Here is a 26,479-nt window from a genome sequence, read left to right on the forward strand (position 1 = left end):
AGCTTCTGATAGGATGTGTACTGAATTGGAGGTGTACCTGTGGATGTATTTAAAGGCCTACCTTCAAACTCAGTGCCTCTTTGCTTGACATCATGGGAAAATCAAAAGAAATCAGCCAAGACCTCAGAAAACAAATTGTGGACCTCCACAAGTCTTGTTCATCCTTGGGAGCAATTTCCAAATGGCTGAAGGTACCATGTTCATCTGTACAAACAATAGTATGAAAGTATAAACACCATGGGACCACACAGCCATCATCCCGCTCAGGAAGGAGACGCATTCTGTCTCCTAGAGATGAACGTAGTTTGGTGCGAGAAGTGCAAATCAATCCCAGAACAACAGCAAAGGACCTTGTGAAGATGCTGGAGGAAACAGGTAGACAAATATCTTTATCCACAGTAAAACAAGTCCTATATCGACATAACCTGAAAGGCTGCTCAGCAAGGAAGACTATAGTTTGCAAGCACACATTGGTACAAAGATCTTACTTTTTGTAGAAATGACCTCTGGTCTGATGAAACAAAAATAGAACTGTTTGGCCATAATGACCATCGTTATGTTTGGAGGAAAAAGGGTGTGGCTTGCAAGCCAAAGAACACTATCCCAACCATGAAGCATGGGGGTGGCAGCATCATGTTGTGGAGGTGCTTTGCTGCAGGAGGGACTGGTGCACTTCACAAAATATATGGCATCATGAGGAAGGAAAATTATGTGGATACATTGAAGCAACATCTCAAGACATCAGCCAGGAAGTTAAAGCTTGGTCGCAAATGGGTTTTCCAAATGGACAAAGACCCCAAGCATACCTCCAAAATTGTGGTAAAATGGCTTAATGACAACAAAGTCAAGGTATTGGAGTGGCCATTACAAAGCCCTAACCTCAATCCGATAGAAAATTTGTGGGCAGAACTGAAAAAGCATGTGCAAGCAAGGAGGCCTACAAACCTGACTCAGTTACAACAGTTCTGTCTGGAGGAATGGGCCAAAATTCCAGCAAATTATTGTAAGATTGTGGAAGGCTACATCAAAACATTTGACCCAAGTTAAACAATTTAAAGGCAATGCTACCAAATACTAACAAAGTGTGTATAAACTTCTGACCCACTGGGAATGTGATGAAATAAATAAAAGCTGAAATAATTAATTCTCTCTTCTATTATTCTGACATTTTACATTCTTAAAATAAAGTAGTGATCCTAACTGACCTAAGTCAGGGAATGTTTTCTATGATTAAATGTCCGGAGTTGTAAAAAACTGAGTTTAAATGTATTTGGCTATGTTGTATGTAAACTTCTGTTCCCTATCTGTCACTCACTCGATGATGTGTCGATGTAGTGACACTAGGGGTCACTCTTGGGAGCCCCAAACCACCTCCGCTGGGTATCCCCCCATGGACCTCCTATTCCCCAGCACGCTCGCTTGCTCCGGTTGGGCGCTCGGACGAGATTGCCGGCTTGTCTCAGGGCGAGTTCGACATCTCGTTCAGAGCCCGGGAAGAAGACAAGTTATCGAGCACAGCATCGGAGAGCGGGCTCGTCCAGTCGGACGCAGAGGCTTCGACTGGGCTTCCTCCTTCGGGAATGGTCGCCCAGTCCCAGGCCGACGCGGAAATGACGGACATGCTTTCCCGGGCGGCCGCGAGCGTCAGGCTAGAGTGGAACCCTCTGCTCTCCCCTGAACCCTCGCGGCTCGACGATTGGTTCCTGGGCTTGGGGCGTGGTGCACTTCTATCCGCAGAGTGCCGCCACCTGGTGTGAGTGCCCAAAACTCACATCCAGGGCCTGTAGGTTACGTCGTCCCTGACAGCTAGAGCCTATGGTGCCTCTGGACAAGCTGCCTCCGCCCTGCACGCCATGGCTCTCCTGCAAGTACACCAAGCCAAGGCGCTAAAAGAACTGCACAAGGGTAGTTTTGACCCAGGATTGATACAGGAACTGTGCTCAGCAACCGACCTCGCTCTCCTGGCGACGAAGGTCACGGCATGGTCTCTCGGGCAGGCGATGTCCACCCTGGTGATCCAGGAGTGCCAACTTTGTCTCAACTTGGTTGAGATGCGTGAGGCTGACAAGGCACGGTTCCTTGACACCCCCCATCTCCCAGGTTGGCCTATTCGGCGACACCGTCAAGGACTTTGCCCAGCAGTTCTCGGTGGTGAAGCAGCAGACGGAGGCCATACAGCACATCCTCCCATGGTGCGGCTCAAGACCCCGCACCCCGTCTGCTTGTCACCAAGGGCGTCCTCCTGCAACAACAACACCGGCTCCGCCGCAGCCCACCCCTGTGGCCCGGAGCTGGTGAGCAGACCACTCCATCCCCCGGTGGAGGGCCGGGAGGAGAATCTTTTGTTAAAAATTTTTATTTAATTTCGCCGCATATCCAAGAGGCTTCGGTACCCAAAAATTCAACAAAAGAGCGGTTTTATTGTACCCTGGGTCACATGTTTGGTGTGCACAGCCGTCATCACAACCACCAACCACTGTCCTTTGCAGGTATGGCACCCCAGCAGCGGTTCCCCCTGCCCCTGTGCGCCCAGCTGTGGCACAAACATGCCCACACGGGATTGGGTCTGGTGGACTACGGGGACAAGACTCCTCCTCCCCCCTTCTTGGCCAACCTTTGCAGGTATGGCACCCCAGCGGCGGTCCCCCTGCCCCTGTGTGCCCAGCTGTGGCACAAACACGCCCACACGGGATTGGGTCCGGTGGACTACGGGGACAAGACTCCTCCTCCCCCCTCCTCAGCCAATGTTATGGTGGGCAGCAGGAGCCAGGTAAGTGCTTTGATGTCCCTGGACTCAGCACAGCCATGGGGCTCGAATCCCCTCGATATGGCACCTCGAGCTCTGCCCCGCCGCGAGGCCCCACCCGCCGGTACGTCCGATGTGATCATTCCCTTGGTCCCCCTCACCCGGTGTTTGGACGCGTGGCTCGCGCTTTCCAACACGTCGCGGTGGCTGACCCGGACTGTCTGACTCGGCTAAGTGATTCAGTTCGCCAGGTGCCCGCCCAGGTTCAGCGGTGTCCGCTTCACCTACCGAGGGGTTAGGGTGAGAACGCCACTACCTTGCGTACGGAGATCACTACCCTTCTGCGCAAGGGCGTGATAGAGCCTGTCCTTCCGGCCGAGATGAAGAAAGGGTTCTACAGCCCTTACATCATCGTACCGAAGAAAGGCGGTGGGTTGCGACCAATCCTGGACCTGCGAGTACTGAACCGGGCTTTGCACAGATTCCCGTTCAAGATGCTGATGCAAAAACGCATTCTATCAAGCGTCCGGCATCAAGATTGGTTTGCGGTGGTAGAACTGAAGGGCGCGTACTTTCACGTCTCGGTCTTACCTCGACACAGACCCTTCCTGCAGTTTGCCTTCGAAGGCCAGGTGTACCAGTACAAGGTCCTCCCCTTCGGCCTGTCCCTGTCCCCTCGCGTCTTCACGAAGGTCGCAGAGGCTGCCTTGCCCCGCTAAGGGAAGTGGGCGTCCGCATCTCGACGACTGGCTAATCCTAGCTCACTCTCGAGAGTTGCTGTGCGCACACAGGGACCTCGTGCTCCAGCACCTCAGCCGACTGGGACTTCAGGTCAACTGGGAAAAGAGCAAGCTCTCCCCGGTTCAGAGCATCTCTTTTCTTGGTCTGGAGTTGGACTCAGTCTCGATGACAGCACGTCTCACAAACGAGCACGCACAGTCAGTGCTGAACTGTCTGAAGGCGTTCAGACAGAGAGTAGCGGTTCCACTGAAACTTTTTCAGAGGCTCCTTTGGCATATGGCATCCTCAGCGGTGGCCACCCCGTTCGGGTTGATGCATATGAGACTGCTTCAGCACTGGCTTCAGACTTGAGTCCCGAGATGGCATGGTGCCGTGGGACACATCATGTGGCCATCACACCGATCTGTCACCGCCTCTTCAGCCCTTGGACCACCCTTGCATTTCTACGGGCAGGGGTTCCCCTAAAGCAGGTCTCCAGGTGCGTCATGGCCAAGGCGGTCTACGCTCCTATTGCATGTCACAACTCGCCCGCCATCTCCTCCTCTGGAGTCAGCAGCGCCTCAAGTTGCTACGAGCCACTCACATCCCAGGCGACCTCAACACCGCAGCAGACGTGCTGTCACATCAGGTTACCCTCAGGGGAGAGTGGAGACTCCACTCTCAGGTGGTCCAGCTGATTTGGAGTCAATTCGGTCGAGCACAGGTAAACCTGTTCGCTTCCCGAGAATCCTCCCACTGCCCGCTTTGGTACGCCCTGACCGAGGCACCCCTCGGTATAGATGCGCTGGCACACAGCTGGCCCCCTGGACTACGCAAATACACGTTTCCCTCAGTGAGCCTACTTGCACAGACCCTGTGCAAGGTCAGGGAGGACGAGGAGCAGATCATCCTAGTAGCACCCTACTGGCCCACCCAGACGTGGTTCTCAGATCTCACGCTCCTCGCAACAGCTCCGCCCTGGCGAATTCCCCTGAGGAAGGACCTTCTTTCTCAGGGACGGGGCACCATCTGGCACCCGCGACCAGACCTCTGGAATCTCCACGTCTGGCCCCTGGATGGGACGTGGAAGACCTAAGTGGCCTACCACCCGCAGTGGTAGACATGATCACTCAGGCTAGGGCTCCCTCTACGAGGCACTTGTATGCCTTGAAGTGGTGTCTGTTCACTAAGTGATGTTCTTCCCAACGCGGAGACCCCCAGAGATGCACAGTCGGATCAGTGCTTTCCTTCCTGCAGGAGAGGCTTGAGGGGCAGCTGTCCCCCTCCACCCTGAAGGTGTATGTAGCCGCTATTTCGGCGCATCATGATGCAGTAGATGGTAAGTATTTGGGGAAGCACGACTTGATCATCAGGTTCCTGAGAGGCGCTAGGAGGTTGAATCCCTCCAGACCATGCCTTGTCCCCTCATGGGACCTATCCGTGGTCCTTTGGGGTCTACAGGGAGCTTCCTTTGAGCCCTTGGAGTCAGCTGAGCTTAAGGCACTCTCTTTGAAGACTGCCCTCCTGAATCCACTCACTTCCATCAAAAGGGTAGGGACCTGCAGGTGTTCTCTGTCAGCGAATCATGCCTGGAGTTTGGTCCGGGTTACTCTATTGTGATCCCGAGACCCCAACCGGGCTTTGTGCCCAAGGTTCCCATGACTCCTTTTAGGGGTCAGGTGGTAAACCTGCAAGCACTGCCCCAGGAGGAAGCAGACTCAGCCTTGGCATTTCTGTGTCCGGTGTGAGCTTTACGCATCTATTTGGATTGCACGCAGAGCCTTAGAAGCTCCGAGCAGCTCTTTGTTTGCTTTGGTGGACAGCGGAAAGGAAGCGCTGTCTCCAAACAGAGGATCGCCCACTGGGTCATCGATGCCATCATGATGGCATAGTATCAGGCTCAGGACGTGCCACCCCCTGCGAGGTTACGAGCCCACTCCACCAGGAGTGTGGCGGCCTCCTGGGCCCTGGGCCCTGGCCAACTGGCTGGGTGTACCGCTTGCGCATAGCGCCTTTCCCCTCCCTTGAGGTGAAGATGTGCGCTCTTGACTCCCAGTGGTGTTCAAAGACTGTGATCCCTGGATGTCTTTCCTCCTTAGCCCTCTGGCAGCTGAGTTTGCGGAGAAACTCGCTGACAGGCACATTACATGCGCTAATGAGCCCCTGTACTGAGGTAGGTGCTCCACATGTGCTGGATCCCCGAAGGCGACCCCATGTGATATCTACCGCAAAATTGTTTCCCTGACGGCAAACTGCATCTTACTTGGGCAGAGGCCCCTCTGCCCCCGGTCGCCATGCTCTGTAGAAACTTCTCCCCCTTCAGGTAGGACCTACCATGGAACCTCTCCACATGACATACTTCCGACAAGACTCGGTAAGACCATGTGATGTATTCCACTCAAAATTCCTCCCCTCTTTTTGGGTGGGGTGTGGTCTCCGCGGTGTCTTCCCCTTGGGAGAGACACCCCCCGATGCAGACACTTATGGCTCCAAGTCAGTTAACAAATTCCACTCTTTTTGGGGAGAAAAGAGACGGAAAAGAGGCCTCGGCTGGGCTAGCCTGTCCCTATAGTTGGGCAGTCGACTTGTTCCTGATGGACCGTTCAACGCTCATAAGAGCGTTGGGGGAGGTTACATGATGGCCTGGTGCACTGGCTATGAGGCACACAGCATTCTGCCCATCACACACCGCCAGTTCATGCAACACAGTTCAGCTAGTTGTGGCATTTTGTATAGGGACCCCTAGTGTCACTACATCGACACAACGTCGAGTGAGTGACAGATAGGGAACGTCCTGGTTACTTGCATAACCTCCATTCCCTGATGGAGGGAACGAGACGTTGTGTCCCTCTTGCCACAACACTGGACAACCCGCTGAAATGGCCGAGACCTGGTCTCGGCTCCTCAGCACAAAACCTGAATGAGTGGTTGCTTACCAGCTCGTTTTATACCCGTATGTCTGGGGGAGTGGCATGCAAATTCCACTCACCAATTCTCATTGGCCTTTTTTCAAAAAAGCAGAGGTGTTTGGGGGTCCCAAGAGTGACCCCTAGTGTCACTACATCAACACAACGTCTCGTTCCCTCCATCAGGGAACGGAGGTTACGAAAGTAACCAGGACGACTTCAACTGTATATATTGCCAGACATCTGATCAAAATCTTCATTTGTGGTCAAACTTTTCCTTTAAGTTTTGATCATCAATTTCAATGAATTAATGCAGGAAATTGTATCAGGTAATTCAGACTTTATGCTAATACATTTTCCTTCATGGTCAGAATGGACAAACCGCTTTGTGATCCTCAGCAGTCCAGCACATGTATGTTAAAGCACTGCCAAATATTGTCAAATGAGTAAGACCAGGTGAATCATGTGAAAATTTTGCTTTTTGTTGAACAACCCTCCCCCTCCCAATTATAACGTCCTATGTTCAGCTGATCAAACTGGGGCATTGTGATTTAAGGAATCTGCCACAGATGAGTTAAGAGACTCGGTGCCCTGCACTCTCTGCATTGCTGGTAATAAATCAGCTGTCTTGTCAGCTGTAGCTAACTGACAAAATCAATACGGATGCATCCAGGGACATGATGTGCTACTAAGATGCATTACCAACATCTAGACTTTGATTCCTAATCGAATGAGGTCAAGTGAAAAGATGGTGGTCAGATGGTGTTTTACACACAAATTGTAGCTGAAGAATTTAAGGAAGTTAGCTGAAGTGTAAATCATGCTGTGATGGAATTATTAATGCTTTTATTCTCCCTAAGGGCCTTGTATCAATACCACAAAGGTATTAGCAATTTAATTATTTGTTAGAAGAAAGAGTCTTTAGTGTCTTTAGTAAAAGAACTATGCAATTTTATTCTCTCTTCATGCATTTTTATTATAAAGGCTGCTTAGTTCTGAAATCAACGCCCATTATAATAAAAAATTATGCCCTTTCAACTTCTCATTTGTAATGATTTTTGAATGATGAAAGACTAATTGTAAAGCAGTTTGTTCTTTTGTAGAAATGTCCCTCTATCCATGATAATAAAGCATTTCACTGTTGCTGCTGCTTTCCCATTACAAAAAGTGGCTTCCTAGAAATAATTTATTTATTTATGCTAGAAAACCTTTTTTTAACACTACTGCAGGTAAGCATTTTGCTTGAATCTATGGGCACCTGACACAAGAAAGAGGATATGAAGCTTATAAGTTAAGGTGTGAAGGCGTATGTAAGAATCAACCTGTCAAACCCTCCTTTCAAGCCAAAAGCTGATAGACAACATTGTGTGCACTTGGCTTTACTAGTTTGGGGAAAATTGCAATTGTCAATGCAAGGGACCATGCCAGACAGAGATAGTAGGTACAAAGGTACAAAGGTGTTGTTTTGGTGGTGCAAGCAACAGATCAAGGGTGCCATATTGGTGGTGCAGGTCACTTTAATGAAGTACTCTTATGAGAGTGTTGTCTAATTATGTTACGCGCATTACTCGAAACATGTTACCTCCAACACTGATAACCTTGCATGGATTTAACTTATCCTAACTAGGCTTTAGGAGTACTCCTAAAGCCTTATTGATAAAGGATATATTTTGTGTGTTCCACTACTGGTTGTTTGTTGTAACACTTTTGGAGAGTTTGCATGTACGTTTTGTTGGTTAAAAGGTTTTCAAACATCAGCAACTGTTAGAGTTGTGGTCCAGTAGTCTTGACATGTTGCAGTTTTGTTGCTTTATACAAACAAGTCTGATTACACAATCCAGTAGCAGAAGTGCATGCAGGTAAATTGCACATATCACCTCTGTCATCACAATAAAATAAGCATAATCAGGTTAAAAGAAGATTAAAACTCATCAGTGATTTTATTTGAATTATTATTATTTTATTTTTATGAACTTGTATTTATTTATTTTTCTCTTAGTGTCCTCCTGGTTTGAGCCCAATGAAGGACGGCACAGGCTGCTATGACCACCACATTGGTGTTGACTGTTCTGACGGCTTTAATGGAGGCTGTGAGCAGCTGTGCCTTCAGCAGCTGGCACCTTTGGAGGAGGACCCCACTCTCTACAACATCCAGATGTTCTGCGGGTGAGAAGACTCTCGCTCTACACACACATACTGTATATAGAGTTTATAGCTGTTTGATAGCCAGATATGTACATTTTAACAAGACTTTCTCAACAAGTCAGACATTTTGAACATATTCTTACATAACTGTCTCATACATTTTTAAACCAGCAGCATGTTTGAATTTGCAAGCCCTTCAGTGCCCCAGGGGTTGAGTTCAAGTACAACACAAAGTTTTAATTAATAATTAAATCTTAATCATTACACTTTTATAACTGTGATAATCTAAACTAAGAGTGAAATAAACACTAACATTTTGTATATATTTGTTTTTATGAAAATTATTTTCTACACAAATTATGACTTTTGCGTCATTTCAACCATGACCAAAATGTTGACACTAACAAAGTTTTTTTTTTTTTTTTTAAGTTAGTGTACTTGTTTACCAAGTGTCACTGAAGTGCATGCTTTAGATGAAATATGAGGCATGTTATGTGTGAAGAACACACAAGGTGCATCCCAAATCACACTGCAAAATACAGGTGAAAAGTCAGTTGAGACATTGCCTCGACTATGCTCTGAATCGTTTAATATGCTGTCAGTTAATCAATGCGATAATGTCCGCCTCTCATGCTTACAGCGGATCTCTGAAGATTGCTATGAGTGGTACGAGCTGATGGAACCTGGAGAGACTATTTTTAGAGTAAACGATTAACCAACTCGGACATGACCAATTTTTGTCATGTCCAAATCCAAATTAACTTAAAATTTGTTCATTAAATGATCTGTAAGTGAGACGGTTGTTAGTGAACACTCTTTCTTAAAGGTACAGCTTACTTGCCTTCGTGCCATTATTACAGAGTAGTTGATTGAGACTGATCCAAAAAAGGCTATAACTATATGACTATAAATATATCATATGCGAACATATAAAAGATACATGAAACATGCTTATTGATGTATTACTGTAGGGATTGTTTTCTAAGCAATGCAAATAGTAATAATAATAATGACTATAATAAAACGCATAAAATGTATCAGTCTTTGATTTGATATAATAAATAGTCTGTTAATATGAACATACACAAAATGTATAGTATGCCTATAAACAGTGCAAGATAAAAGGTATTTCATATGGCTTCCCATGCATAAATCTGATATGTGACAATAAACAAACAATATATATATATATATATACCTACATACATACGTACATACATTAATCTAAAATTCCTCTGTTATCTGGGAAAATATGTTACATATATATAAACTTTTTGAAGTATTTAGAAAAATATGTTGTTGCATATACAGTAGTATAATAGTGAATGCGACAACTAATGAAACCTCTATGAAAACGACACCTTACAAATGTGTGTTGAATGCCTTGCCATCACCCAACACTGTGTGAATAAGTACATTATTTGAGATACAAGTGTTGAACTGAGTTTGGCCACTGCGCTAAATCACACGGCAACTCATTGCATGTGTTTGGAACAATACATCCGTCAGCTAACAATTTCTAAATCTATTTCCATTTGGAACAGTACTACACTTTAAAAATTAATAGTTGTGAGTGCATAGTGTATAGTGTAAGTACATAGTGTATAGTGTGTCATTTGGGACACAGAAACACACACAAATCAATCTAAAAATCACTTGTGAATAGATTGCTTTGATGTGCATATTTTCTAGTCAGGTCATTGTTTGCATTAAAAAAATCAAGACAAAATTGTGAAAATTGTATTTAATTGTATGTGTGTATTTATGATACATAAAATGTTAGCTATGGAATTAGCTTAAGCAAAACAAAGAAGTCTGATAGTTTATTCCAAAAAAATTTAAAATGACTTTTCCACAGCAGAATGAATGGTGTTTTAAAAAGTGGTGTGTATTTGTTCATGATAAACAATGAAAACAGTGAAAAAGCCCCCCAAAAAAAGACTTCACGCAGCAGTTTTCGACGGTAAAGCAGCAGACCGAGGCCATTCAGCACATCTTGCCCTGGCGTGGTTCAAGATCGCACACCCCGTCTGCCTGTCGCCATGGCGATCCTCCTGCAGTGGCAACATCGGCTCCACTGCAGCCTGAGCCAACGGCTCGGCCCTGGCGTAGAGCTCCCCGCCGGAAGTTGATGCCCCTGTCACACGGTCCGTGACAAAGAACCCTAAGAAGGCATCTAAGTGCCCCTGAGACGGACGACACGGAGGTGAGGAGACTCACGCCACATTTGGAGGTGGTAGACAGACCACTCCATCCCCGGTGGAGGGCCAGAGGGAGAATCCTTGGTTCCCTTTTTTGAGTTCGCCACACGCCTGAAGGGTTGTGGTACCCACATTTTCAAAAAAGAGCACTTTCCTCACTCTCTGGGTCATACACTCGATGCCTTCGGCTGTCGTTGTTACGAAGGCTGCCGCCTCCACGGACCCTGCCACGACACACCCACGCACAGGCGGTGGTGGCTGGCTACCAGGATGCTCAGCCTCTGACCAGTCCTACGTTGGGTACGCGGAGCAAGGTAAGTGCCTTAACGTCTCTCCCTATACAGTGAAATTGGAACACGAGGCCCCCCGCCGTAGCACTTCCCGCCCCGCTCTGCCACGAGACCCATTCTGCGGGTACGTCAACAGCGGTCATCCCCCGGTGCCCCTAGCCCAGAGTTTGGAGGTGTGGTTAACGCTCTTCAACCCGTTGCGATGGCTGGCCAGGACGATCCGACTCGGCTACGCGATTCAATTCGCCAGGCACCCGCCCGTTTCTTCTCAGTAGGTGGCGAAGACACCGCTGCCCTACGTGTGCATGTCGCAACTTGCCCGCCATCTCCTCCTCTGGAGCCAGTAGCGGCTCAAGTAGCTGCGGGCCACTCACATCCCTGGCAAACTCAATCGCACAGTGGACGTGCTGTCACGGCAGGTGACACTCAGGGGAGAGTGGAGGCTCCACCCCCAGGTGGTCCGGCTGATTTGGAGTCGATTCGGCGAGGCACAGGTAGACCTGTTTGCCTCCCGGGAATCCTCCCATTGCCCGCTGTGGTATTCCCTGACCAAGGCCCCCCTCGGCAAGGACGCACTGGCACACAGCTGGCCCCGGGGTCTGCGCAAATATGCGTTTCCCCCAGTGAGCCTACTTGCACAGATGATGTGCAAGGTCAGGGAGGACGAGGAACAGGTCCTGTTGGTAGTGCCCTACTATGAGCGCACTCTACCACGAGCGTAGCCTCCTCCTGGACCTTGGCCAACGGCGCCTCTCTAACAGACATCTGTAGAGCAGCGGGCTGGGCAATACCCAATACCTTTGCGAGATTTTATAATCTCCGGGTTGAACCAGTTTCGTCCCGTGTGTTGGTAGGTACAAACAGGTAAGGATGCGGGCAGCTGGCCAGGTGTACCACTGGCACACAAGTGCCTTTCCCCTTCCCCAGGGGAAGATGTGCGCTCTTTCATCCACATGAGTTCCCGGGATCAGTGAACCCTGGATTCCTCCCTCAGCACCTGCGGTAAGCATATTCGGCAGAGGAATTCGATGCCAGGCCCAGTACTTGTGTCAGTATGCCCTGCTCAGGTCAGCCCCTGTACTGGGATAGGTGCTCCATATGCATTGGTTCCATGTTGGTTACCCCATATGATGTAATCTTCCACAGTACGGCCTCCCTGACGGTAGACCCGTGTCTCCCCTTGGACAGAGTCCCCTCTGCCACCAGTCGCCGTGTTTTTAGAGCTCCGTCCCCTCCGGGTAGGACCTACCATGGGGACTTCCTCCACATGTGATACGGCCGATAAAGAATCGGTAAGCCCATGTGGCATATTTCCACACAATTACCTCCCCTTCGGGCAGGGTGTTGTCTCTACCAGGTGTGTCTTTTTCTAAGGACACCTACCCAAACGCAAATATGTTTGGCCCCAGCTGGAATCAAGCGAGTTCTTTCTCTGGGAGAAGAAAGAAGAGAAAATGCAGAGACAGCTGGTGTGGCCTGTTCCCATTGTGGGCATGTCTGACCCCCCATTTTATACTTTCGGGGGACAAGGGTCCATACGACGTGCACGGGGCATTGGTAAGGTTACGATGGGGCCGGTGCACTTGTTACTTGGCACACAGTGGCCTGCCTGCACCTGCACCGCCGATCCACGTAACACAGTTCAGCTGGTTGTGGCATTTCGTATAGGGACCCCTAGTGTCACTACATCGACACAACGTCGAGTGAGTGACAGATAGGGAAAATGTAGGTTACTGTTGTAACCCCTGTTCCCTGATGGAGGGAATGAGACATTGTGTCCCTCCTGCCACAACACTGAACTAAACGCTGTGATCGCCGGGACTCTGTCTCGGCTCCTCAACATAAACCTGAATGAGTGGTTGCACACCAGCTCGTTTTATACCCGTATATCCGGGGGAATGGCATGCAAATTCCACTCGCCAATTTTCATTGGCCTTTTCTCAAACATCAGAGGTGTTTGGGGCTCCCAGAAGTGACCCCTAGTTTCACTACATTCTGGGGTTACAGCAGTAACCTAGATGATTTGTGTTGAAGAAATATACACATTATCGGATAGAGATATATGGGTGATGTATGTTCCAGTTCCTACATTGACATGTTTTCATTTGTCAGAAGTTTTTGTTTTTATCCAAAGCACCTTTTGTGCATTTAAGGAATTAATTTTGTCATTATTTGTGTTCCCTGTGAATAGAACCCATGTACTTGTATTGCTAGTGCCATGCTGTACCAATTGAGCCACACACTGAAAAAAGACAGAACCTGAAATTGTTACCTCAAGTAATTGCTTACATTTCTACTTTATCTAATGCATAAAAATGGCTTTTGTTGTTGTAACTTTATTTGTCAGCTTGATTTAGTCAGACTTGAATAAAAGCATATTTAGATGTTCCCTATCTGTCACTCACTCGATGTTGTGTCGATGTGACGTTGTGTCACTCTTGGGAGCTGAGACACCTCTGGTCTTTGATAAAAGGCCAATGAAAATTGGCGAGTGGTATTTGCATGCCACTCCCCCAGACATACGGGTATAAAAGGAGCTGGCGTACAACCACTCATTCAGATTTTCTCTTCGGAGCCGAATGGTCGATGTCTACTGAGCTGACTTTTCATTCACCTCTGCTGATCTAACAGAGAATTTCAGCGGCTTCTCCCTCCTCTGCACTGGTGCACTGCAGAGAATGCCCCTGGGTGCTTCAGCAGAAAAAAATTATATTATATATAGAGTATATTTTCCTGAAAGAATTTCTCTAAAAGAGCGGCACACACGGAACGTCTTTATAAAGACGCATCTTTTTAAAGATGCCTTTCCATTTGTGTGTTATTCCTGGTTGCGGTCGTTAACTCTCAACTTCAGATGGTCATGATCGCTGTCTTTCGTGTCTGGGCACGACCCACACGGAGGCAGCATTCGTGGATGGTTCATGTTCTCACTGCGAGAACATGACCATGGCAATGATGCGGTCGCGGCTTGCTTTCTTAAGAACCTCCCATTCCCCAGCATGCTCATCTGCCCCGATCGGGCTTTCGGATGAGTCCGCCGGCTCGTCTCACGGCGAGTTCGACCTCTTGTTCGGAGCCCGCGAAGCCGATGAGCTCTCGAGCACAGCATCGGAGAGCGGGCTTGTCCAGTCAGACGCAGAAGCCTCAGCTGGGCTCCCCCCTTCGGGGACAATCGCCCAGTCACAGGCTTATACGGAGATGACAGACGTGCTTTCCCGGGCGGCCGCTCAAAGCAGCCACGCCCCGCTCCAGTGCCTTTCTTCCCGGAAGTGCACGAGGAGCTGACAAAATCGTGGGAGGCACCTTTTACTGCCTGGTCCCAATTTCTCAGTTCCCCTGCCCTCACTACCCTCGATGGTGGGGCGGCCAGAGGCTATACGGCGATTCCCCCGGTGGATAAGGCGCTCGCGTTGCACCTATGCCTGCAGGGCACTGCCACCTGGCATGGACGCCCAAAGCTCCCGTCCAAGCCCTGTAGGTTCACGTCGTCTCTGACGGCCAAAGCCTACAGTGCTGCTGGACAAGACACCTCTGCCCTGCACGCCATGGCTCTCCTGCAGGTCCACCAAGCCAAGGCACTAAAAGAACTGCACGAAGGTAGTTCCGCCCCAGATCTGATGCAGGAACTGCGCTCGGCGCCCGACCTCACTCTCCAGGCGACAAAGGTCACGGTGCGGTCTCTCAGGCAAATGATGTCCACATTAGTGGTCCAGGAGCGCCACCTTTGGCTCCACCTGGTCAAAATGGGTGAGGCCAACAAGACACGGTTCCTTGCTGCCCCTATCTACCAGGCTGGCCTATTCGGCAACACCGTCAAGGACTTTGCCCAGCAGTTCTCGACGGTGAAGCAGCAGACGGAGGCTATCCAGCATATCCTGCCCCAGCATGGCTCAAGATCCTGCACCCTGTCTGCCCGTCGCCAAGGGGTCCCCCTGCGGTGACTGCACCGGCCCCACCGCAGCCCATCCCTTCTGCCCGGCCCCGGCGTGGAGCCCACCGCAGGAAGCAGACACCACCCATCTCACGGCCGGCCGCCAAGAACCCACGAAGGTCTTCAAAGTGCCCCTGAGATGGGCGACCCAGGGTCCACAAAACCCACTGCATTGGAGCTGGTAATAAGACCACTCCATCCCCCGGTGGAGGGCCAGGTGGAGAATCTTTTGTTGCCTTTTCATTTGATTTTGCCACATGCCCAAGTGGCTGAGGTACCCAACAGTTCAGCAAAAGAGCGGTTTCCTCCTTCCCTGGGTCACATACCCGGTGTGCACGGTCGTCATCATGACCACTGTCCACCTTTTTTCCCTTGCAGGATTGGCGCTCCAGCAGCGGTCTCCCCACCCCTGCGTGCCTAGCTGTGGCACACATCTGACCCCGATGTGACAGTCTCCACAGGTTGTGAGGACAGGCCTCTTCCTCCCCCATCCCAGGCTGTTCCGGGGGTGGTCACAAGGAGCCAGGTAAGTGCTTCGATGTCCCTAGACTCAGCATGGCCACGACATGGTGTGGCACCTCGAGCTCTGCCCTGCCGCGAGGCCACACCTGCTGGTACGTCCGACGAGGTTGTCCCTTTGGTCCCCCTCGTACGGAACTTGGATGTGTGGCTTGCACTTTCCAATCCGTCGCGATGGCTGGTCCGGACCATCCAACTCGGCTATGCGATTCAGTTCACCAGGCGTCCCCCCAGGTTCAGCAATATCCACTTCACCTTGGTGAAGGACGAAAACGCTGCTACCTTGCGTGCGGAGATCGCCACCCTCCTATGGAAGGGTGTGATAGAACCTATCCCTGGCCGAGATGAAGAAGGGGTTTTACAGCCCCTATGACCTACGAGTACTGAACCGGGCTTTACACAGACTCCCGTTCAAGATGCTGATGAAAAATGCATTCTGGTGAGTGTCCGGCATCAAGATTGGTTCACGGCGGTAGACCTGAAGGACGCGTACTTTCACGTCTCAATTCTACCTCGACACAGACCCTTCCTCCGGTTTGCATTCGAGGGTCAGGCGTATCAGTACAAGGTCCTCCCTTTCGGCCTGTCCTTGTCCCCTCGCATCTTCACGATGGTCGCAGAGGCAGCTCTTGCCCCGTTAAGGGAGGTGGGCATTCGCATTCTCAATTATCTCAACGATTGGCTAATCCTAGCTCACTCTCTGGACATGTTGTGTGCACACAGGCACTCAGCTGATTAGGGCTTCGGGTCAACTGGGAAAAGAGCAAGCTCCTCCCGGTTCAGAGCATCTCTTTTCTCGGTTTGGAGTTGGCCTCACGAACGAGCACACACAGTCAGTGCTAACCTGTTTGAAGGCATTCAAACAGAAACAGCGGTTCCACTGAAACTCTTTCAGAGGCTCCTGGGGCATATGGCATCCTCAGCGGTGGCCACCCCACTCGGGTTGATGCATATGAGACCGCTTCAGCACTGGCTTCAGACTCGAGTCCCGAGATGGACATGGCGCCGCGGGACACATCGCGTGGTCATCACGCCAGTCTGTCACCGTCTCTTCAGCCCTTGGACCGACCTCTCGTTTCTATGGGCAGGCATTCCCCTAGAGCAGGTCTCCAGGCGCGTCGTGGTCAAGACAGATGCCTCCAAAACAGGCTGGGGTGCTGTTTGCAATGGGCATGCAGCCGCCGGCTTATGGACGGGCCCGCGGCTGCGTTGGCACATCAACTGCCTCGAGTTGCTGGCAATTCTGCTCTGAACGTCATGGCCAGGTGTAGAGACTATTATTTTCTTATGTCTTCTTCCCTTTTAAAACAACCCTTTGTTGACCTATTCAGTGAGTCTCCAAGATCATTCGCTTCTGTAGGCATGTCTCGTTAAATAAAGGTGACAAATGTGTGTATTTCTCTCTTTCTCAAGGGATCCTGATGATATGACATGCAATTTGAAGCCACTTAAAGTGTTTTCTGTGTTACGGATGTGCTGCTGAGAGGATGTGTCTCACCTCCATTGCTGACAGTTTCCTGTAAAACTGTAGTGCTATCAGGAAAAGTGAGACTGAGCATTTAAGCCCTGACACCCCTTTCTTTTTATTTGCTTGTGCAGTACAGAGCAGATGTTACAGCTAAGTTTTAAAGTTTCATGAATATAAAAGAGTCCTGTGAGGAGTCACGCTATTAAGGTGATACTGTTTTGCAGATGGTAAACAGAATTGCCAACTTTACATTCATGATGCTATGCTGTGTGATCATTACCTATACCTCTTAGTAGTTTTGAATGTTGAACCAGTACTTAATTTGGCTTTCTTGCAAAGATTGATAGCTTCATGGTTTGTGGTTTAACTAGTGCGTAAATAAGTGCATATATAAACTCTTAAGGAACAAATAAGTAAATAATAATTATTGATTACACTTGAAACTTATTAAGGCCTTAATACAGTATTCCAAAAATGCCTGAAAATACACATATGCAATGCATCAATCTAATGCAATCTTTCCATGTAATTTCATAGTGGTAGTGCATTATAAATCCTATTCATGGTCACAAATTTAATGAGTATCATATATAATACTGTTATTAGAGATATTGTAAAAAAACTATATTGTTTTTTATTACCTCTGCTGATTATTTGTATTGTTTAAAGTTGCTGATATCCAACATGCATTACTTATTTTTAATTGTTAAACACAATAATAACTAAATCATTCATAGCCTTTGAAGTTAAGAAGCCTGCTTTACAAGACTAATATTGTGCCAACTCAACAAATAATTAATTGAACCTCTTCAACTTTGGTGCATTTTTATGGCTGCCACCTGCAATTTTTTACTCCCAACTTTAAAAGCTCACTTTACACACGTACAGTGGACTAATTGCAAGCTAAACTGGTCCAATTCTAAGTAATATTGTACATGCTTACGACACTATGACGACCCCCCCCCCCCCCCCTTCATAAGCATGTAGTTTTGGTTCTGTTTACTCTATCTCCCTGCAGAAAAAGAAAATTTTATTTAATTCCACTAGATGCCAGCAAGTACTAGGAAAAATAATTTTTCATCTATCACCTTCCATCACAATATACAGATCTGAAATGTTGGTGGCACTCTAACACAGCTGAGCACTCAAACCACAAATACAGTCAATTTTGAATCATATGCATGTTTCCCACTGTTTCATCATATAACTCGGCCTCTGAATGGGTTAGAAGCTCAATCTAGCAGTCACTGATGATATATAATACTTTATTATCAATAGTTGATAACATATTTTGCCAATGATTTGTTTATCATGCTTTTTTTTTGCTTGACTGCAAAAAAAAATTTTTCTGGACATCTGAGATATAACACTGGGTTATTTTAACAAGCAAGCTCATGGACAAGTAAAACAAATTATAATTTTAAAGAAGATAACCTAATGTAAAAGCTTTGGCTACTTGGGCTTACAGAAGCAGTGATTGGAGCAGACATGAGATATTTGTCTTTGTTGTCTTACAGAGATCATATTTCACTTTTTGATACTTTTGATAATCATTTTAACTGTGGTGTAAGAGCGAAAAAAATAATGAACTGTACAGTCACAATCATGAGAGAGCTTGCATTTGATATATGACTTGTCTATTTAAGTGCCATGTGAAAAACTTTTATATTTGTATGCATATTTCTACATCATCACCTCTAGGTGATGCTCATTTGGAATGCAATATTTTTAAGGCAAAGTTTGTTATTTTGTTGCATTTAAAAATATGGGGACTTTTACAATTTTAAGCATAAACATATCGTTGGTGTTTGGCCCCACCCACGATATATTGCACGTTCATTAGAAAACTTGGATGAGTACTTGGATTTTGTTAGTCAGTGGATAAATACTAGATCTGTAAGGCATGTACTAGAATGACTGATTGGTTTCATGGTAAAGTTTTTGCATCTTGTTCTAGGAGTTCTGAGTTCTTTCAGCCCTAATACAATTTTTAATAAAAAAAAAACGAAGAGTGCATATGTATGTTAGTGCATGTATATCATTAGTGGGAACACATCTGTTTGCATTGTTCTTTGCGATTTAACTTGAAAGGAACACAAGGTGTGGAGCGAGTAGAGCGCATGTCTGGAAGAAGCACTGTGCAGTGTTAAATATTTTCTTAAACTGCTTTGGCAAACAATTACTCCCCTGTCTTTTTTTCTCAGCTCCCATGTCTTCTTCCTCTTGCTGTCTGTTTTGTAGATGTATTGAAGATTATAAAAGAGGAGCAGATGGGCGCTCCTGTCAGCCGCTGTCAGAGGCATGCACTGAGGGAGTGGACTGCGGGGACACAGCTGACATCCCAGCCAACCAGACTGTGTTTGGGGACCTCTTCTATGGCTACAATAACCACACCAAAGAGATTACATCTGGACAGATTCTTAAGGCCACATTCAGGTAATTGAATGATGATAAAAACAAGTTAATTTAGATGTTAATTATTATTATTATTATTATTTTTTTTTTTTTTGGTTACGCAATTTGGTGCATTAACATAGAATCCAAATGATGGGCAGTCAGCTATTTTACTTTGAATGTGGTTCATCCAATCAGATTTTAGAGCTGGAAATTATAATAATAAATTATTCCACCTCGACCAAAATACAATTTATAATTCATAATCAATAGTTAAAGCTTTTTTTGCTTAAGCTAATATTGGTAGCATATACTGTTAGTATGTTCCATATAGTCTGTTATATATATATACAATACCGGTCAAAACTTTTGAAACTTTTGACTGAAATGTTTCTCATGATCTTAAAAATCTTTTGATCTCAAGGTGTTTTGTAGACAAAAATATAATTGTGCCACCATATTAATTTATTTCATTACAAAACTAAAATTTTATAATAAATAAAAATAAAAATAAAAAAAGGTTTTTGAAATTGATGACTTGGACCAAATAATAAAGAAAAGCAGCCAATAAGTGCCCAACATAGACGGGAACTCCTTCAATACTGTTTAAAAAGCATCCCAGGTTAATACCTCAAGAAGTTGGTTGAGAAGAGTACATTTCTGAAAATTCTAGGCAAAGGGTGACTACTTTGAAGATGCTAAAATATAACACAGTTTTGATTTATTTTGGATTTTGGTTAGTCACAACATAATTCCCATAGTTCCTTTTATGTTATTTTATTCATAGTTTTGATGACTTCACTATTATTCTAAAATGTAATATATATATATATATATATATATATATATATATATATATATATATATATATATATATATATATATAATAAAGAATGAGTAAGTGTTTCAAAACTTTTCTCCGGTAGTGTGTATATATATATATATATATATATATATATATATATATATATATATATATATATATATATATATATATATATATATATATATATATATATGGTCATCTGGAATATACTGTAGGTCTTGAAAGCACGGCAGTTATGCTATTTAATCATGAAGGCTAATTTAATAAAGCACACATCCTGTGAAATAGCACCATAGAACATCTATCTAATCGCACACAGAATCACTTTGAAGGTTCCCCTAATTACCGGAGCACAGTGATGTCTTCTTTGGTCAGCTCGCCAAAAGGTCACCATGAAAAGTCATTGATGGCCCTTAAATTAAACACAGACACTGTCTGATCCAGTTTCCTGCATCAGTTTGTCCATTTATCCCACATGGTTTGATTGGTGTGAAAGAGTAGGAGGGAGGCCTGAGTGATTGAGGAATAGGCAGAGCGGGTGGAGAGTTAATATTATCAAGAAGCCAAATCTCAAATGCTCTGATCTCATTTGGAGGCACCTGGAGAGACGGCGGGTTTAGACAGCCTTTGAAAAGCACAACCAGCCCCCATGCTACGAGACTCACTCTCTGCACCTTTTAGAGAGGACAGGGCAATAATTATGGGGAATGGCAAGATGTAAATTAAAAGTGACCATAAGCAAGTTTGTATTTAATGGGGCTTAATTAGGCCAGCTGAAACTACTGGATCTTCGGTTGAACAAAAAGTAGGCTGTGCCAGGTTCATTAATCCTTTATAGAATATTGCAGAGCTGCGACAATTAATTTCAGACCTGAGGAAATAGTCTAAACATTGATGCTCAGGAGGAGCAGGGAAGGGAAATGAAATGTTGTTTGATGTCTAGTGTGCGGAATTGGAAATTTTAAAGAGATTGGCAAGGATAAACAAAATGTTTTCCTGATTGATTGCATTCTGAGATAAATGCATGGCTTTCAATTATTTCAGGTATGTTTGACTTGTCTAATATACAGTAGGGTATAAAAAGGAAAACAGTAAAAAAAAACAAACAAAAAAAAAACTGTTAGCTGTTAATCCTTGCAGTTTGTTTAGAGAGCTTTGTGTTCAAGTATTTATTTTTTAAAGATTTTTTGATAGGATTTTTGTGCTAAAATAGTGTTGCATTGTATATAAATTAAGTTACTGTAATTTTTTAATGCAAAATTCTTCTGATTTCTATGAAAAATTGGGCTTATTAAAGATCCGCCTTGTTCACAAAACTCAGCACTATTTGCTGCAATTAACGTCGGGCTATGACCACCCACGGAAAGCTGGCGGTAAAAGAAGTTCTATTTAAAAGAGATGTTTTTTTTTTTTTTTTTTTAAATGTTCAATAATTCATGGCAGCAGTAATTCATCAAATGATGATCAAATTATGGAAAAGAGCATTATTATGGTGCATATATCAGGTGCGTGGATTGAAGTGTTGGACTTATGCTGTACAGACCCAGTAAAGTATGCTAGATTATGGTAGTCTGCTGCATCCTCCACAACCTGAAAAATTGGGAATAGTGCTGTCCAAATTTAATTCAGCACAGATTTCTGGGCCATGTTTGCTTTATTACCTGATTTGTAATATTCCTTTAGTGAATCAGGTGTTAATAAAATGCAGAGAGTAAGTGCAAATAAACAACACTTTCAGTGAACTAAATTCATTAAGCCTTTTCTCAAAAAGAAAATGAAAAAGAGAAAAAGAGAGAAAGATGTGAAATGACAAATTATTCATATTTTGATATTGCATCAACTCACACATATGCAGTGTACACTCAATACAATCAGGGTAAATTAAACATACATTTACAAAGGTAACTCTGATTCATCTCTTTCCAAAATGATGCAAGGGGGAAATGAGCGAGCAACTGCCAGATAAAGTATATCCAAAGAGGCTGAAGTTCTTTAATATTCTGTTTTAAACTTACACCACTGTGTGTTTCCTTTGGCGCTTCACCAAAAGTAACAACCCACAAGTCTGGGATGTCAAAAAGCAGCTGCTTTTACGATCTGATGCATATCTAAAAGGCATTGTCACATTTTCATTGTATTTAATCATAAACATGAGGTGCAACATATTTCCCTTTGACAACCTGCCTAAAAGAGAAATGCAGAATGTATTTAATCCTGTCTATGCTTTTCAGGTCAGCGGAGTTCTTTGAGAGACGAATTCTACTCAAAGACTATTTCTTTTTTAAATTTGATGCACAGGTTATACAATTTCTAAAGAACATTAGATATTAATAAACTGATTGTATACACTAATGCCAAGGACTCTGGAAAGATGATTGGATAGTGATATTTACATTCTGCTTGATCGAGTGATGAGCTCGGTGACATTTACATCTTCCACTGGTTATGCTAGTCTGCATTGCAGTGGGAAAGGAGCTGGATTCCATTTCAACAGCCTGAGGAATGCTGTTCTACTAGAGCACCGTGAGGGTCTTTGCAATCTGGAAAATGCAGATTAAGCCCTGATGTCTTTGCACAAGTTCCTTTACAATCTGAAACACACAGATGAAGGAAACTTGAAGAGGTTTGCTCGCAAAAGCTTAACCTTTTCGCTGGTGTTTCTGTTGTTGTCTCCCTCGTATGGAGACTTCGAAATTGTAGAACGTTGGAGTGTTATTCTGTTAGTGTCTCCTTTCTCTCAGGAGCGGACCCTCAGAACTGGGTATGTCTGCTGGAATGGTACTTTTTTACCTTCCCGCTGAGGTGGAGATTCCAATTTGGCGCCTTCATTTTCAAATGTTCTGATTGGCTATTGACATCATAGGTGGCACACACAGTGGGCCCACCCTTGTGGAGTTCCTTGTGGAATTCTTTGAATAGTCTAAAGTTCACAGTTAGAAAAGTGTCTTAAAGGTTTTACCTACGCATTGTTCACTTTCCAAACCACTAGCAATATACTGTAGATTCCAAATACGATACTGAGAGGTTGAACTATCACCAGTGCATTCACTGATACATTAACAGCTCAGTTTGTGTGAACTGTTGTGTCACAAATAGTTGTTACTAAGCACATACCATTTGTATATGGAGTAGATGTGATGTATTTTGTGCCTATTTGAAAAGTAAAAGTATGTATGTGAAGATTTGTACTTCTTTTGGAGCATCTCTTTGTTACAGTTGCTCCAGCCAAATGGCCAGGCCAATCAACAGAACTGCTCTGATGGTCCTAAGACCTTGTCCAGTCATTCACACCAAGGTCTTAGGGATGGGAAGCCTGGGTGAACAAAAATGGATCTGGTGATGGAGGTCAACTTCTCTGCAAGGCCCTTTGTATCTCAAAAGGGTGCCTGAAAATTGTCTTTTCAGTCTTATCTGATGGCAAAAGGCAGTTGTTTGTGTAAGGCCTGATCACATCAAGGTGAAGTTTCATCCCCTGTCGTGGATGAAAAGGCTTTGGATGCCTTTGTTTGCTGCCCGCTACAAAATATAGTGCCTTAATACCCCCAATGAGCAAGCTAAAGGTGAATGTTGCGAGAACAAAAAAACAAAAAACAAAAACAAAAACAAAAGAACAACTCCATAAGGTATAAGAGGGAGAGAACTTTGAAAGGAAGGGTAGAGTCACATGGGGTAAACTCCTCGTGGTCGCTTTAATGTGGTTCGTTCTCGGTGGGGTGCGTGGTGAGTTGAGCGTGGTTGCCGCGGTGGGTGGCGTGAAGCCTCCACACGCGCTCTGTCTCCGTGGCAACGCGCTCAACAAGCCACGTGATAAGGTGCGCGGGTTGAGGGTCTTAGACGCAGAGGCAACTGGGATTCGTCCTCCGCCACCCGGACTGAGGCTAATCACTACACGACCACGAGGACTTAAAAGCACATTGGGAATTGGGCATTCCAAATTGGGAGAAAACCCAATAAAAAAAGAAAAAAAAAGAAACAGTTTCCAGATTAAAAAGGCATAGAAAAGTCATGGAAAGTAATTTGTCAAGAAGGGCGGAAACACTGTTCTGTTTTTGTTTAATTAATTACGAATTTATTTAATCTATTAGTAAGACACTGATTAAATTGTTAAGATAATGATTAAATTAATTGTATGCATTTATTTGCATTATATGCAGTTATATACATGATAAGCAGGAGTGACTGCACCATTTTGACTGTGCCATAATTTAGTGATGCTGTGCTGTTTGTTCTGTGTTTTCTCTAAATGTTAGTGATGAAATGCAGATGTCAATAGTCATATAATGTTTGTTTTTTTCTCTGTGTTAGTTTATGAGCCATCATAAAGTGTACTCAGCCTGAGATAACGAGCTGAACAATCCTCTGTGTAATCAGTGCATTTAAATCCTAGAAGACTACCACATTTTCAAAAGTAAACTTTATACCTTCAGCACTTTCAACTAGCTTCTACCTTGAATCTTTCACTCACCCATGTAAACATTTTTTATTAGTGCCAAGGCATATTTATACAGTTGAAGTCAGAAGTTTACTTACACTTAGGTTGAAGTCATTAAAACTAATTTTTTAACCACTCCACAGATTTAATATTAGCAAACTATAGTTTTGGCAAGTCGTTTAGGACATCTACTTTGTGCAGGACATGAGTAATTTTTCCAACAATTGTTTACAGACAGATTTTTCTATTTTAATTGACTATGTCACAATTCCAGTGGGTCAGAAGTTTGCATACACTAAGTTAACTGCCTTTAAGCAGCTTGGAAAATTCCAGAAAATGATGTCAAGCCTTTAGACAATTAGACAATTTGCTTCTTATAGGAGGTGTACTGAATTGGAGATATACCTGTGGATGTATTTTAAGGCCTACCTTCAAACTCAGTGCCTCTTTGCTTGACATCATGGGACAATCAAAAGAAATCAGCCAAGAACTCAGAAAAAAAAGAAAGAAAAAAAATGTGGACATCCACAAGTCTGATTCATCCTTGGTAGCAATTTCCAAACTGCAGAAGGTACCATGTTCATCTGTACAAACAATAGTATGCAAGTATAAACACCATGGGACCACACAGCCTTCATACCACTCAGGAAAGATTCTGTCTCCTAGATATGAACTTACTTTGGTGCAAAAAGTGCAAATCAATCCCAGAACAACAGCAAAGGACCTCGTGAAGATGCTGGAGGAAACAGGTAGACAAGTATCTATATCCACAGTAAAACAAGTCCTATATCGATATAACCTGAAAGGCTGCTCAGCAAGGAAGAAGCCACTGCTCCAAAACCGCCATAGAAAAGCCAGACTACAGTTTGCAAGTGCACATGGGGACAAAGATCTTACTTTCTGGAGAAATGTCCACTGGTCTGATGAAACAAAAAAACTAACTGTTTGGCCATAATGACCATCGTTATGTTTGGAGGAAAAAGGGTGAGGCTTGCAAGCCGAAGAACACCATCCCAACTGTGAAGCATGGGAGTGGCAGCATTATGTTGTAGAGGTGCTTTGCTGCAGGAGGGACTGATGCACTTTACAAAATAGATGGCATCATGAGGAAGGAAAATTGTGTGTATATATTGAAGCAACATCTCAAGACATCAGCCAGGAAGTTAAAGCTCTGTCGCAAATGGGTCTTCCAGATGGACAGTGACTCCAAGCATACCTCCAAAGTTGTGGCAAAATGGCTTAAGGACAACTAAGTCAAGGTATTGAAGTGGCCATCACAAAGCCCTGACCTCAATCCGATAGAAAATTTGTAGACAAAACCGAAAAAAGCGTGTGTGAGCAAGGAGGCCTACAAACCTGACTCAGTTACGCCAGTTCTGTCTGGAGAAATGGGCCAAAATTCCAGCAACTTATTGTGAGAAGCTTGTGGAAGGCTACCCAAAATGTTTTGACCCAAGTGCAAACTATTTAAAGGCAATGCTACCAAATACTAACAAAGTGTATGTAAATTACTGACCCACTAGGAATGTGATGGAGGAAATAAAAGCTGAAATAAATCATTCTCTCTATTATTATTCTGACATTTCACATTCTTAAAAAAAAAGTAGTGATCATAACTGACCTAAGACAGGGGTTGTTTTCTATGATTAAATGTCAGGAATTGTGAAAAACTGAGTTTAAATGTATTTGGCTAATGTGTATGTAAACTTCTAACATATCTGTATATCTATACCTGTTAATCATACAGATATTCTGTCACTGGAAGGATTTCTCCTATATAGTCAGGTCCATCTATACTGTCCTCACATTGAAATACGTTGCCATGTCATAATTCTTAAAACACCAGTCTGTTGTGGTTGTTACGTGTCAGCTTAATTTAGCTTATAGTTCATCCTGGTTTG

The 26,479-nt window shown here is 44.9% G+C and overlaps 1 protein-coding gene across 4 annotated transcripts in view; it reads left to right on the forward strand.

Annotated features, from left to right (window-relative positions):
* Positions 1 to 26,479, forward strand: part of LOC127442213 (astrotactin-1-like) — a 481,722-nt gene that overhangs the window by 234,670 nt on the left and 220,573 nt on the right. For all 4 annotated transcript variants that reach the window (XM_051700073.1, XM_051700074.1, XM_051700076.1 and 1 more), the window contains 2 exons: positions 8,372 to 8,538; positions 19,168 to 19,362. In XM_051700073.1, coding sequence (XP_051556033.1) covers positions 8,372 to 8,538; positions 19,168 to 19,362 — 362 coding nt within the window. The remainder of the gene's footprint in view (positions 1 to 8,371; positions 8,539 to 19,167; positions 19,363 to 26,479) is intronic.

The sequence above is a fragment of the Myxocyprinus asiaticus genome, chromosome 6 (assembly GCF_019703515.2).
Source record: "Myxocyprinus asiaticus isolate MX2 ecotype Aquarium Trade chromosome 6, UBuf_Myxa_2, whole genome shotgun sequence".
NCBI lineage: Eukaryota > Metazoa > Chordata > Actinopteri > Cypriniformes > Catostomidae > Myxocyprinus > Myxocyprinus asiaticus.